Here is a 14,188-nt window from a genome sequence, read left to right as displayed (position 1 = left end):
AAATTAAACTGTTTAAATATTCATGGCACACACGACTGATGTTCATAGCTATGCTGTTATTTACACATACAAATGTACATACATATGTGCCTGTGCAATTGGCCGGCGTGCAAAATTGAATGCCTACCTGCGCTTAAGTTGTTGTGATTTAAGAGAATTTCTGGCTTGCAATTATAACTAATTGTTTGTTGCTTTAGTAAAGATTGCAAAGTGGCGAAGTGAAATGATGGAGCAATTAAAACCCGTAAAAAATAAATATAACAAAAATCTTGCAACTACTTGAATGATGTAGGCGGAATTAGTATACGAGAAAAAATCTGCTAAGAAATTTTAAATTTGAAATTGCAAATGCTAGTCATAATTTTTTTAAATGTAGCAAAGGTTATTCCACCAAAGCTTCGTGCTGAGTTAATGAAGGAATCGGAAGATGAATAATTAGATTTTAGGAAATTCTGGAAATTTTTTTAAATTAAAGAAAAATTTCTTGTTTTTGTTCGAAAAATTTTGTTCTTAGCGGTAACACCTTAAAAAAAAGTTTTAATTAAATATGTAAAAAAAAATTTATTAAATATAAAAAAAAATTAATAATTAGATTTTACCAAATTCTGAAAATATTTCAAATTTTACTTTGAAAAGCCACAAAAAATCGAAGAATGTTGTTCTTAGCGTTAACACACTTCAAAAATTTGAATTAAACATTAAAAAAAGTTTAATTAAATATTAAAAAAAATAATAATTAGATTTGATCAAATTCTGCAAAATTTTGCAATTTCTATATTACTTTAAAAGGCCCCGAAAAATTAAAGGATTTAGTTCAAAGCGCTGAAATATAATATTTACGGTATATTCCAATAGAGATTTACAATCTGTTGTTTGTTGTTGTGGTAGTTACATAAAAACATTTCATAAATGTTGCCGGCTGCATATTAATACTGACCCTTCATGTTAGGTTAAACCGACGATGATAGGAACGTGAATTTTATTAGTTCTTTGGTCTATAGAGTTTTGAGTTTAAAATTTTGAAAAATAAAATACAATTCAGAAAATAAAAATTACGAGGAAAAATATATAAAGAAGCAAAAATTATTTATGAATTATATATATGAATTATTCTTAAACGGAAAAAGATTCAAAAAGTAGCATTGCTATTGAGCATAAAAAATATATTTTTTTAATATTCTTTGCCCTTCAGTAAATAAAAGACAATTTAAATGAAAAAATGATCACTATTCTTAAACAAAAAAAAATAATAATAGTTACACTTAAAAAAAAAATATAAATGAATTCAGTAAACAAAAACAAAAAGATAAATAAATAAACAAAAAACGAAAAAAATATATATGAATTATTCTTAAACGGAAAAAGATTCAAAAAGTAGCATTGCTATTGAGCATAAAAAATATATTTTTTTAATATTCTTTGCCCTTCAGTAAATAAAAGACAATTTAAATGAAAAAATGATCACTATTCTTAAACAAAAAAAAAAAATAATAATAGTTACACTTAAAAAAAAAGTATAAATGAATTAATAATAGTAAATTTAACTAAACAAATTATCAATTTTCTTAAACAAAAAATAATAATAGTTACTCTTCAAAAAAAAAAACGGAAAAGTGTGTATATGTTATTCGTAAAAAGAAAAAAAATTATATTACTTTGTTATTGAGCATAAAATATATGTTTTTTTAAGAAACGCCCTTCAGTAAACAAGAAACAATTTAAATTAAAAAATTATCACTTTTCTTAAACGAAAAAATAAGAATAGTTAAACTTCAAATAAATAAAAAAATGTATAAATAAAAATTAAAAAAACTTTTATCTCAAACACAGAAAAATTTGTAAAAATTTCTTTATTATTGAGCATAAAAAATTGTTGTTACGCTATTATTGGGCAACACCAAAATATTTTTAAACAAATATTGCCCTTCAGTAAACAAAACAGAATTTTAAGAAAAAATTATCACTATACCTAAACAAAAAATAATAGTGGTTACACTTCAAAAACAAAAAAATAATAATGTAATTAAAAAAAAAATTAATGCAATTAAACAGAACAGAATCTTCTGAAACAGAATAAAATTAAAAAAGTAGGTTTTTTATCGAGCATAAAAGAAATGTTTTTTTAAGTAATCATTGCCCTTCAGTAAGTAAAACACAATTCAAATCAAAAAGGCTTCGAAAAAATAAAAAATGTATAAATAAAAGATGAAAAAAAATTGTTTATCTTAAACATTTTCTTATCTTAAAGCATACAAAAATTGTTGTTGCGTTATTATTGAGCAGCACGAAACTATTTGTAAACAATCATTGCCCTTCAGTAAACAAAACACAATTTAAATAAAAAAAATTATCACTATTCTTAACCAAAAAAAAAAATTATAATAATTGTTAAACTCAAAAATAAAAAATTTTTCGAAGTTCTATACCAGAAAGGTGCCTTAATGCTATATCATTTTATGGTTTCCAAATGAAATAAAGTGAAACACCAGCACACAACAACGTTTAGGATTTTTGAGAAATGTTTCATATTTGAAAAAGAAACAACCAAAAATGTGATTCCCTGATACTGAGTTCAAAATGCATAATTCATTCAAATGAAACTCGAAATTCATTCCAAAACGCCACAAATTCGCATAGAATACGATTTTTTTTTCTTTTCAAAACCTTGCACTACTCCGATGCTGGCAGTTCAAAAATCATAATTCATTCAAATGAAATACGCAATACATTGCGAAAACAGTGTCCTTCAGTGCTCGTCATGTACGCCATTAACATTCACCATGAAAAATGGCTAAGCAGCAAACTCACAAGTTGTCAGCAGTGCCACATTTTCGGTGAGATCAGATATCTATTTATATATAGCTCTTTTTTTTCTACGATCACCTCGAACAGCAGAGACGAGATAGCTTTCAGTAGTTATTGAAAAATTTGAAATTAAGATACCTAAATAGAAAATATCGCGCCAAATTAGAGCTGGGCTTGGGAAAGAAAAATCTAGATTTGCACTTAGTATCTAGAAATTGCTTTAATTCCTATTAAAAAAGCCATTTTATATTTTCAAGGCCATCTATTTGTGCAAAGCTATGTGGCAGTGCCTCATAAATACATATAAACATCTTGAAATGCTTACAAATATGTATGCGGCGTCAACTCTTTCACTTGTCACAGTAGTTGCGTACTTTGTCAAATGTGCCAGTGACGGCAGACAGTTTAATACATACGGACGCTCTGGAAAAAACTCCTCCTTTCAAATAAATTTGCATTTAAATCGCACAGATAATTAATTAGCTAACTTTGTCAAAGGTGTTAAACCACTTTTTTATACTCGTAAGCACTTTTTACACACATACATACACATATTGACTGACGCAAATCAAACAACGTTTCATGCCCACTCAAAGACTCACACACACACACATATCCATACACATATACATAAATGCATGCAAGCTACCCCCCTAGCAATTTAAATTGTTAATTTCCTAATCGCAAAAATTCGATTGGTCACCAAATTGATTGTCCGTCTCATCAACAATTCTACGAACGCACACCGCATCGCATCAATCACACACACACACACACACATACACACATGCGCACATTTGTTGTGGCGCTACTTGTGTATACCTGACCCTGCGCTATGCGTATAAAAATTTTCCATAAAATTTTGTTTTTGTTTTTTTTTTTAATTTTTTTTTTGGTTTTTGTTTTTTTTTTTAATTTTTTTTTGTTTTTATTTTTTAAATTTTTTTTTGTTTTTATTTTTTTTTTAACTTTTTGTTGTTTTTAAAAAAAATTTTTTTTTTTTTTTAATTAAATTTTTTTTTATTGTTTTTGCTCTCTTCGATTATCGCACGCTAGGACGTAATACTTGTCTAATTCACGTGTGGGTGTATATGTGTGTGTGTGATTGTGTTAAGAATATAAAAGGTAGTAAACAAAAAATAATCATAAAGCATTTTGACTTTGGCCCATCAAACACGTCAATCGTTTTCCGTAATCAGTTAACAGCGGCAATCGACTATCAACAAATGTAGTCCGGAAAACGGACGCGTTCGTTGTGTTAATTTGTATTTGACTAATACCAAGCATGAGACATGAAATTCCCCTTCAAGTATTGATTTGTTTGTAGATCTACGTGATTTGATGTAGTTCAATGTTCTTACCTTGTAATTCGCCATCGCAACGTGTTGGAATTTCGTAATTAAGGATTTTATTGTCACTATGCGAATCGAGTTATCTTTACTGATACTTAGCTAATGCGGAATTAAGTCATTTGAGCGGGCTACTTAAATTTAAGTAACAGTGCAAACAGCAGCTAAATGCCAAGTACTTAACACCGCGACATTAGACAAATAGAGCTATTCTTAGTTAATCCAATAAAATGGGCAAGGAATTTTAAAACAATTCTCCAAAAATAGTAGCGAGCTACTTCAGTAGTGAGTGTTAAGATTTTTACTATTATTATGTTTGTTTTGTCTGCCAGCGACAGATAAGTGAAGATAAATAGAATATGAAACGGTAGCAATCATTATGCTTTGCCATAAAGCAGTAGATCTTAAGACTCAAGTCGCAGAGAATCCATAAAATTTCAGCCTATTTGCGGCCAACTAAGCAACTGCTCGAAGTGCTGCTTACCAAATTTACGAAACGTGTGCGCGCACCACACAGCTCATTCGTGACTTTTCGAATGAAAGATTTCACTTTTATTTATTATTTATTTACCTTTGCGTCTGTACTTGGCTACGATAATAATTTCTTAGCTCGTTTTGAAGGCTTATCACTTGAAATTATGGCGCTGTAATCAATGCGTCGTAGTAGGCTCATTCTCATTAATGAATTAGTTGGACGACTTTATGAATTGAGCTGAAAAGTAAACAACAAATAAAAAAGTATTACTAATATTACCCACTTAATACGAAAATCAGAGCATACACGCATGTATGTGTGTGTGTGTGTGTGTGTGAAATTTCATGGAACTTTTATATGGAAACTAACCAGAGTAGGTCAACACACACACAATCGTGGACAACACACGCTCGTGTGACATTTCCAGCAGTTTCTTGTAAAGGGTGATCAATTTAGAGGTATCAATTTGAAAGGTTAGTGATGTGCAAAGGGATAGCTGATACTACGAAATGTTGCTTCTCACCTCTCACTATCAAACTCCCTTGCTTTTTCTTCACGTTGGTGATGCTGTTCACCTTTACACAAGACTGGGTAGGCCCAGTCAACGCATGGAAAATCTCAGTGGAGTGTAAGTGAACAAATAAAGCAAAGTGAACACACAGTCGGGAGATGGACTAGGGTCTGGAGGTCGTCGAAATCCTACCCAAAACTAATTGTCGTGAAACCGCAAGAACAGCCTCGGATTGATAATCAAACTCAACGATGCAGACCAGCAGAAAAGTTAAGGGAAAGCGGAAGTAATGGTTCATCCAGGACTGTCATGCTAGGAAAGAAGAAGAATACAATGAAAACTCAAATTGTTTAGGCAATCCGTATTATTTTTGTTTAGAATCATTCATGGCATTTATTTTTTAAAGACATCCCCTTTCAAATGTTGTGTACAACTGCGCCATAGTTCGACCATCCGTAAACACCAATTTTCAATGACTCGCTGGAGAACTTCGGTTGGTATCTCGTGAATAACTTTTGTTAATGTTGGCTTCCAATACTTCAGTCGATGCCTCGTGTATCCACAAAGCATTCAGACTTTACATACCCCCAGAAATAAATGTCTAAAGGTGTGGTAATACACGATCTTGGTGGCCCTTCAACTGGTCCTTTATGAGTTGTTTTACTCATCAGCTTATCCATAAATGATTTTTATGCCAAAACGTACGATTTTATGAGTGTATGAGAAATTTTACTAGATCTTCGTCAATGCACAATGTTTGACTAATAATATTGGTGCTGTTTTTTCGTGGTAACGTGAAACTTATTCCGGCTCTTGCCGTGGTTTCAACCACCCAATGCGGTACAAAGAAAAAAATATTGGGTGGCATACAAATCGATCCGCGTTAAGGTAAAGCATTTAGTTGCTATTTAACACGAAATAGCTCTGAAAATTTACATCAAAATATGCGAAATATGTGAAATATGCGTACAATTTTACAATAATTTCACGTCAACATCATGTGAGCAACATTTTTGCATGCCTGTATAACAGTATGCGTAAAAGTTCACAACAATTCCACATCAAAGTTGTGCTCTATTGAGACTACGAAGCAGCTCGCAACATGTTGCCAGCATGATGCTAGCAACATTGTTTCAGACTTGCTTTAATTGCATTTGCTATTTAAATTTTTGTGATAAGTGACATTTTGTCGAATCTAAAAACTGTATTCCAATTGAAATTCAACAAAAAATTAAAAAAATCCGCTTAAATCTGCTTAAAACATGGTACACTTTTTATTATATTACCACAATTCTTTACTATAATAGAGGAATGCGTAAATAGTGGAAATACCCAAAACTCAAATAAACAAGCAAATTCTGCCAATAACGACCTCATTTTTAATTTAGATTTTCCTGTTTTATTTTGTTGTTTGTTTTTGACAATAATTGCTACCAAATGTACATGCGAAATAAATTGATGTTGCCAACGAAATTTCACGGCTGTAAGCAGATTACTACGAGTACTACTGTTAATGATGTTCTGTTAATATTAATGAGGAATGCTTAACCAAACGCGGCAGAGTACTACGAGAGAATGTTAATGCTGCTCTGTTAATGTTAACGATCAATGTTTAACCAAACGCGGAAGAGTAGTACGAGATAATGTTAATGATGTTCTGTTAATGTTAATGAGGAATGCTTAACCAACCGCGGGAGAGTAGTACGAGAGAACTAACAGAACTGCTCTGTTAATGTTAACGATCAATGTTTAACCAACCGTGGAACAACAGCCGACTCCCTGCACTAGAACTGTTTTCGGCAAAGCTAGTCTGTTAGACATCCTCTTTTTTAGTTATTAACATCCATCCAATAACATTAATTATGTATTATCCTCTCGACATGGATTAAGAGTAACCACTTTTTATGCGGGGCATATTAATGCTCTCCTACCAATTGGTGTGATCTTCTATGTACTATATTTTAACCTGCCTCTGTACGGCAAATGACTTTTTATGAGATCTTTAACATGGTATAAATACACTTAGAAGGTGGGCAAGAAAAACCCCTCTCTATGTATGCCGGTTTTTGTTACATATGCCCAAAACGGCAGAAAGCGAATGGCTGTTGTTGCTTTAAAATCATTCATCGACCTCCACTCTGTTAAGTCATTTACATTTTATGTCGAGGGCAGTTTAATAATGACTGGAACTCGTAGCTTGTCAAATTATTGAGTTAAAGCTTTTTTCCATATTTTTGCTTCAAATTAGTATGTATTTTTGTATATGTACATACAGATAAATGTGTGCAATACACCTATACATAATATGCGGGTATTATTACCAATTATTATTATTAATGAATTATTAAACTCCAATTACATTTTAAAAAAGGCTATTATAATTCTTTGTACACTCATAAAAACGCAAAATGAAAGGTGACATAACTTCATATTAGCCTCAGCGCTAATTGCTCATATTACAGCACATTTTAAACTCATCATCATAGATACCCACATATGAAGTTAGAATATTAATTTCTACCAGCAATTTATCATCGAATGTGTCTTCCATTCATTTCAGCTATTTGCTTTGGCTAGTAAACGCCGTTGTGCCTTCATACATAATCACCACTCTACTACTAATGAGTTCACAAGAACCACACACACAAGTCAAATACAGTGAAGTGAGTCCTTTTCAGATAAGCGACGGATTTTCACGCAGTACCAGAATGGAGCCGGTCAAGACTATAAGAATTTTCATGGCTGCTTTTGCGGGTGAGTAAAATGAAATTTATGATTTTTTTTTTTAATATTGATGGCATTCACAAAAGTGGCATTAACGAAAACTCATATAAAAATTAACAGAGAGTGCATGCAAAAACTAAAACAAATTTTTTTTTTTGAAAATTGAACTCGCTCTTATTACAAACAACTTTGTGTCTTAACAAACTTCAACAAAATTGTGCGCATTAAATCACTTAAAAATTACACACAAATTGAGAAATATGTGATTGTCATAACTTAACCTTTCTCTCAAGAGTTTGATAAGACCACTTCAGTTCAGCGGCACTCAATGTTGATATTATTTGCTTAACTCTTTTACGAGTATCTGACAGCAACTAAAGTGCAATGATTTTCAATTTTGCAGCTAATTTATCAGCCTTTGCGGTGGGCACTTGCCTTGGTTGGACGTCACCAGTGGGGCCCAAGTTGAAAGCTGTAAATCCTACAGATTCGCCACTCGATCATCCCATCACCACCGAGGACGATGCATGGATTTCATCCATTTTGGCATTGGGCGCCTTAGTAGGTATGTAAACAAAAAAATTCAACAAAATCTTATCATGAACTCTCAACTATTTCCTACTTCTTTCCACCACCACAGCACCCTTCATTGCTGGTCCACTTGCCGATAAAATTGGACGCAAATGGGTACTTCTTTCGAGTTCGATCTTCTTCGTTGTCGCCTATGTTTTTATGATGCTCGCTAGCGAAGTGTGGATGTTGCTGGTCGGTCGTCTCATACAGGGCTTTGGCGTTGGTTTTGTCATGACTGTGCAGCCAATGTATGTTGGTGAGATTGCGACAGATGCGGTACGCGGCGCCACCGGCTCACTCATGCAGCTGTTCATTGTGTGTAAGTAATATTTATCTCAAAAAAATTTTTTTTTTTTTGAAACTCATTGCTAGATTTTATGTTTACACGCAACATTTTTCCCTTTCATTTTCCGCAGCTGGCATTCTATATGTTTACGCCGTCGGTGCTTATGTCTCGTATATGACTTTGCAATGGTGCTGTATAGTTATACCGATTATCTTCGACGTCATCTTCTACTTCATGCCTGAGAGTCCTTACTATTATGCCGGCAAAGGCCAGAAATCGGATGCTTTAAATGCACTGCAATTCTTGCGTGGTCAAAGCCCTGATATTGTACAAGACGAAATGGCTATTATACAGGGAGAAGTAGAGGAGTCCATGGCCAATAAGGGTTCCGTTATGGATATTGTTAAAAATCCGGGCACACGCAAAGCTCTGATCATCTCTGCCGGTCTAATCATGTTCCAACAACTGTCGGGTATCAACGTTGTGCTCTTCAACAGTCAATCTATCTTCGAAAGCGCCGACACCGGTTTGGATTCAGCCATTGCCAGCATCATTGTTGGTGGCGTGCAAGTTGGTTCATCCGCTTTGACGCCTATTATTGCCGATCGTTTGGGCCGCAAAGTCATCTTACTAATTTCGGCCTTTGGTATGTGTGTCGGCTTGGCAGCATTGGGTGCCTTCTTCTATGTACAACAAGTTGTGGGTGATGCAAGCAATGTCACCTGGTTGCCAGTACCCGCTTTGGTGCTCTTCAATATTGTCTACTGCATCGGATTCGGTCCACTACCATGGGCGGTGTTGGGTGAAATGTTCCCAGCGAATGTTAAGTCAATCGCCTCCTCGATTGTGGCATCCACCTGCTGGATTCTTGGATTCGTAGTAACACGTTGGTATCCAGCGCTGGACGCTTTGGGTTCATACTACGCTTTTTGGTTGTTTGCCATTTTCTGCATTGTGGCCTTCTTCTTCACTCTTTTCGTGGTGATGGAAACCAAGGGGCTGAGTCTTCAGGAAATTCAAGACAGACTAAATGGAAAGAAGCCAAACTAAGTTACTAGGGGGATACTATCTGGGGCGGAGACATTTACATCTGCATGCTGTAAGATAGCTTATTTGTGAATGTATGTGTGCATCCTCTCGTATGCGCTTTGTTCCTCATTGTAATGGTGATAGCCCCTTGTGGGGGCGTTGATGAGTGAGATGGTGTGGTGTGGGGTCCTGAATCAAATCGCTTCAAAAGTATTTTTGTCGCATATCTAATGTAATCTTTAAAGTATTTCTAGTCTGTAAGCAATTTTAGTTAAATTTATTGAATAAATTTAAAGCTGAATATTTATAAAGGAATAAAATGAAAACGATATTATATTTATCAATTAATACGAGGGTGAAACCTCTAATTGTTAATGCCTAATCTAAGTTTGATGTATGATAATTGACTATATAATATAAGTAAACATAATAACAATAATAATAAATACGAATCTATACTAATATTATAAAGAGGAAAACTTTGTTTGTTTGTTTGTTTGTTTGTAACGAATAGGCTAAAAAAAAAAATAGGGTTCCGTAAGATATTTGGATTTTTCGGACACAAACTGAAAAAATCTTATATATAAAATAAAGTCAACTTTTTGTGTGTGCTCGCTAACCGGCCGTGTCTGCACCGAATTAAACCAAACTTACACACAATGTTAAGAAGGTATTGAAGATGGTTTCCTATTGGTGGATAGGGCTCGAGATATAGGTCAAAACGTGGACCCGGGTAACCTTCGGATGTGTATGTACAATATGGGTATCAAATGGAAGCTGTTGGTGAATGCTTTAGTTCAGAGTATTTCCATCCGCTCCGTGACTAGGGTCTCGAGATAGAGACCAAAACGTGGACCCTAGAATGTGTTTGTACAATATGGATATCAAATGAAAGCTGTTGATAAGTGCTTTAATACGGGGTAATTTTCATACCTATTGATGACTAGGGTCTGGAAATATATGCCAAAACGTGGACCCGCCGTGTCTTTGCACCGAATTAAACCAAACTTACGCACATTGTTAAGGAGGTATTGAAGATGGTTTCCGTATAGTTTGGATACCTATTGGTAGATAGGGTCTCGAGGTATAGGTCAAAACGTGGACCCGGGTAACTTTCGGATGTGTATGTACAATATGGGTATCAAATGGAAGCTGTTGGTGAATGCTTTAGTTCAGAGTATTTCCATCCGCTCCGTGACTAGGGTCTCGAGATAGAGACCAAAACGTGGACCCTAGAATGTGTTTGTACAATATGGATATCAAATGAAAGCTGTTGGTAAGTGCTTTAATACGGGGTAATTTACATACCTATTGATGACTAGGGTCTGGAAATATATGCCAAAACGTGGACCCGCCGTGTCTTTCCACCGAATTAAACCAAACTTACGCACATTGTTAAGTAAGTATTGAAAATGGGTTTCGTAAAGTTTGGTTGTAATTCGGAGCACTGGCAACGGGTACAGCGTTCTTTTGAACCAGCCATAATGTCGCTTACTTTTTTAACGCTTGGGGCGGAACTAAACTGTCAAATTGACAGTGTGAGTTACAATGTGTCTATATTTCTTTCTGATTTGGATGCCATAAGGAAAAAACGTAAGTGCAACATGTAAAAATTGTTTGTGAATTTTTTTGGAGTGGATTTTGGAACAGTGAATAATTTCTTACGAAACTTGAGAATTTAATGTGAAATCCGAATGAAATTATGTGTTCGTGAAAAAAAAAAATTTTTCGTTTTTTTTTTTTGAAAAATATAAATGGATAATGGTTAAAAAAGCTCCAATGCTTAATAAAACACATAAATTGAAACGAAAAATTCATGGATGATCAGGAAAAAAGACGATTGTTTATTCATATGCGTTGATTTGAAATTTAAAAACAATCTTCTTTTTTCCTGATTTTCAATTTATATTTTATATTTACTCAAAAACAAAGAGAAAAAAAAAATTTTGTTTATGGCAAAGCGCTTGAATAAAGAATAAAGAAATAAATAATATGAAAATCATATATTTTCTGTTCTAAACCATATCTATGTATTCTATTTTAGTGTGCCCAGCGAAGGGGGCCGGGTTTGCTAGTAAATTTATATTTTTATTGAAGCTATTAGAAATGAGATAATACAAAAAGTGGAGAAAGGAATTTTAAGAAATTCTAAGAGATGTGGCTATTAAAGGACGATACTTACGCCATAAATACTCTAATTTGATTTCCTTCATCCTGCAGCCCTCCTTCTTGCGAATGATCTAAAGTTCGATGCCTCTGCAAGTCCTCTTATTCTAGTTTCTTCCGCGCACATACCACTTTTGCTTTTGTTGGTTAAACGGACTGAAATCTTATACCTTAAAATTCAGTTTTCTTCTTAAGAGCAGGCAAATCAAACGGTCCAAGGTTCCGACGAATACCTGCATACTTTACTAGGCTAGAAGCTTCTTGATAGAAAATGCAGAATGAGCCAACGGATTGTGTTGTCATAGTTCGGGTATTTCTAAGCACACGCAATTGTGTCCAAAGACATTTTATTACCGACTGTTCACATAAGGAACCGAAATAGATATAGAAATTTGTATTGTAGTTCCTTCATAGAACATTTCTATGAGCTCGACTTCCTCAATAAATTTTAGTATTCGTCCTATTTTATTCAGCTTTACTTTCTCTTCTGGTAAAATATGTTTACCCAGGTGTTTATACCGCTTAGACATGAGTGCTAGGGGCGTTTTCATCCTCCTCCCTACAGAAGCTGCTACTATACTCAAACACTTCCCGAATAGTAAGAGAGTTTCAGTAATCCAGAGTGCATTTAAAGAAGTTTGACAGATATTTTCTTTACCGATGAGTCCAAGAATGAAATAGGTTCTGGAGTCGGATGGTACTTTAACGATAGTAAAAAGTACCATTATACTATGGGAAGAAAGGCAAATTTCCAAACTGAAATTTTTGCCGTCCTGAAAGTAGCAGAGTGGATAATTGAGAGGACATGGAGCGGGAAAGCGGTAGATTGGAGACTGTCGGGTGACAGTCGGGCTGCACTAAAAGCACTGGATAGCCCAAAGCAAACCTAAAAGCCGGTTCAAGAATGTAAGAAGAAGCTTAATTCTGCAGCAAGACGGACCGTGCTTGTACTTATATGGGTTACAGGATACTGCAGTGTTGAAGGGAATGAAATTGACGTTGAATTGCCGAACTGGGGATCACCGGTTGCCCATCATGAATTGGATCAGCGATTATGTAGGCAATCTATATAAAGAGCGATGGTCCAGTCTTGAACGCTGCGGAACTGCGAAGTGTTTTGTGACAAGCCTGAACAGAAAACTGTCGAACTTTCTTCTAAAACTTGAAAGAAAAGACGTTCGGTTGATGGTCAATATTATTACAGCACACAAGCCATCGGTTGATCGGGCATATGACCACCATTGGATTCATTGAGAACCCAATTTGCTTGTCTTCTTCACAGGAGGTGAATAGCACTGAACATTTTCTCTGTGAGTGTCATGCATTTGCTAGAGCAAGACTATGAAGTTTGGGTTCCGCTGTCATGAGAACGACTAAAATTAATTCTGTCAAAGTGGAGGCTGTTTTCAGATTTACCAAAGAATCTGGAAAATTCTCACAAGACTAGCTATCCCTGTCTCTGTTTCTATTCAATCCTATCGTTTTCCTTCTGTTACTTCTCTCCTTTCCTCTTTGACTATCTACCTTTTCACTTTCGAGAGTTCTGAATACAAAGAGCTTTTTAGCCTGATAATTTTAGGAATTACCAAATCTCTCGGTGCTTTTTGGCTAGACTTTTCAAATTTCAAATTTTAATTATTCAATTTACAATGTCCTGTTAGAATTCCTTGAATGATTCTAAAATTAATTTCATTTAATTCCTTACAATCTTTAAATCGGTTTATTTTAAAGCTAACTATCATTGATTTTGATTACTGTAAGCCCGGTAGATAGTCCCAGTATGATTTTCTTTGCCTTTCCTCCACTTCCGGAGACCACAAAATGGCTCTGGTTCTATGAATGGGGAGCCCGTCTCTTTCCGGGTAAATTTATCTGCCATTTGGAACCCATAGCATAAGACATTCAGCTTATCAAGACATTCCAGCACCAGTTTTGATGTAACGTGAAAAGAGTTGAGAACCTTGATTGTGGGCTGACTATTTGTAAGGGTAGCTATGGTTCTGTGTTGTGTTCAAGGTTAGAGTGAGCGCATCTTCTTATTATATGACCTTCTGCAACTTTCTCTGTGAGGGATGACTCAGAATACCATTTAACATGTTTTGGTCTATCCTACAGGTTTTAGATAACTTTTCCCGAGTCTTTTTATTCTCTTGTTTAGACTTCTGGAGTTTGACAAAACTGAACATCGGTAGCTTCATCGCCCATGGCATTGAAATCTTAAGGGTTAGTTCATTAAAAATATCAAACTTCCTGAGATTTTGATGAACACC

At 34.5% G+C, this 14,188-nt stretch overlaps 1 protein-coding gene across 4 annotated transcripts in view; it reads left to right on the top strand.

Annotated features, from left to right (window-relative positions):
• The window catches only part of LOC128855780 (facilitated trehalose transporter Tret1-like), a 65,328-nt gene extending 55,097 nt beyond the window's left edge, over positions 1-10,231 (top strand). For 3 of the 4 annotated variants that reach the window (XM_054090955.1, XM_054090954.1, XM_054090957.1), the window contains exons 2-5: positions 7,819-7,894; positions 8,268-8,429; positions 8,505-8,756; positions 8,854-10,231. In XM_054090955.1, the coding sequence (XP_053946930.1) occupies positions 7,849-7,894; positions 8,268-8,429; positions 8,505-8,756; positions 8,854-9,773 (1,380 nt within the window). In that variant the 5' untranslated portion in view covers positions 7,819-7,848 and the 3' untranslated portion in view covers positions 9,774-10,231. Of the gene's footprint in view, positions 1-7,700; positions 7,895-8,267; positions 8,430-8,504; positions 8,757-8,853 lie in introns of all 4 variants that reach the window. The other variant, XM_054090953.1, reaches the window with a different exon arrangement.
• Positions 10,232-14,188: the final 3,957 nt, after the last annotated feature.

Source organism: Anastrepha ludens, chromosome 2, assembly GCF_028408465.1.
Source record: "Anastrepha ludens isolate Willacy chromosome 2, idAnaLude1.1, whole genome shotgun sequence".
NCBI classification, from domain to species: Eukaryota; Metazoa; Arthropoda; class Insecta; order Diptera; family Tephritidae; genus Anastrepha; species Anastrepha ludens.
Note: the sequence above shows the minus strand (reverse complement) of the source record. Positions and strands in the feature narration are given on the sequence as shown.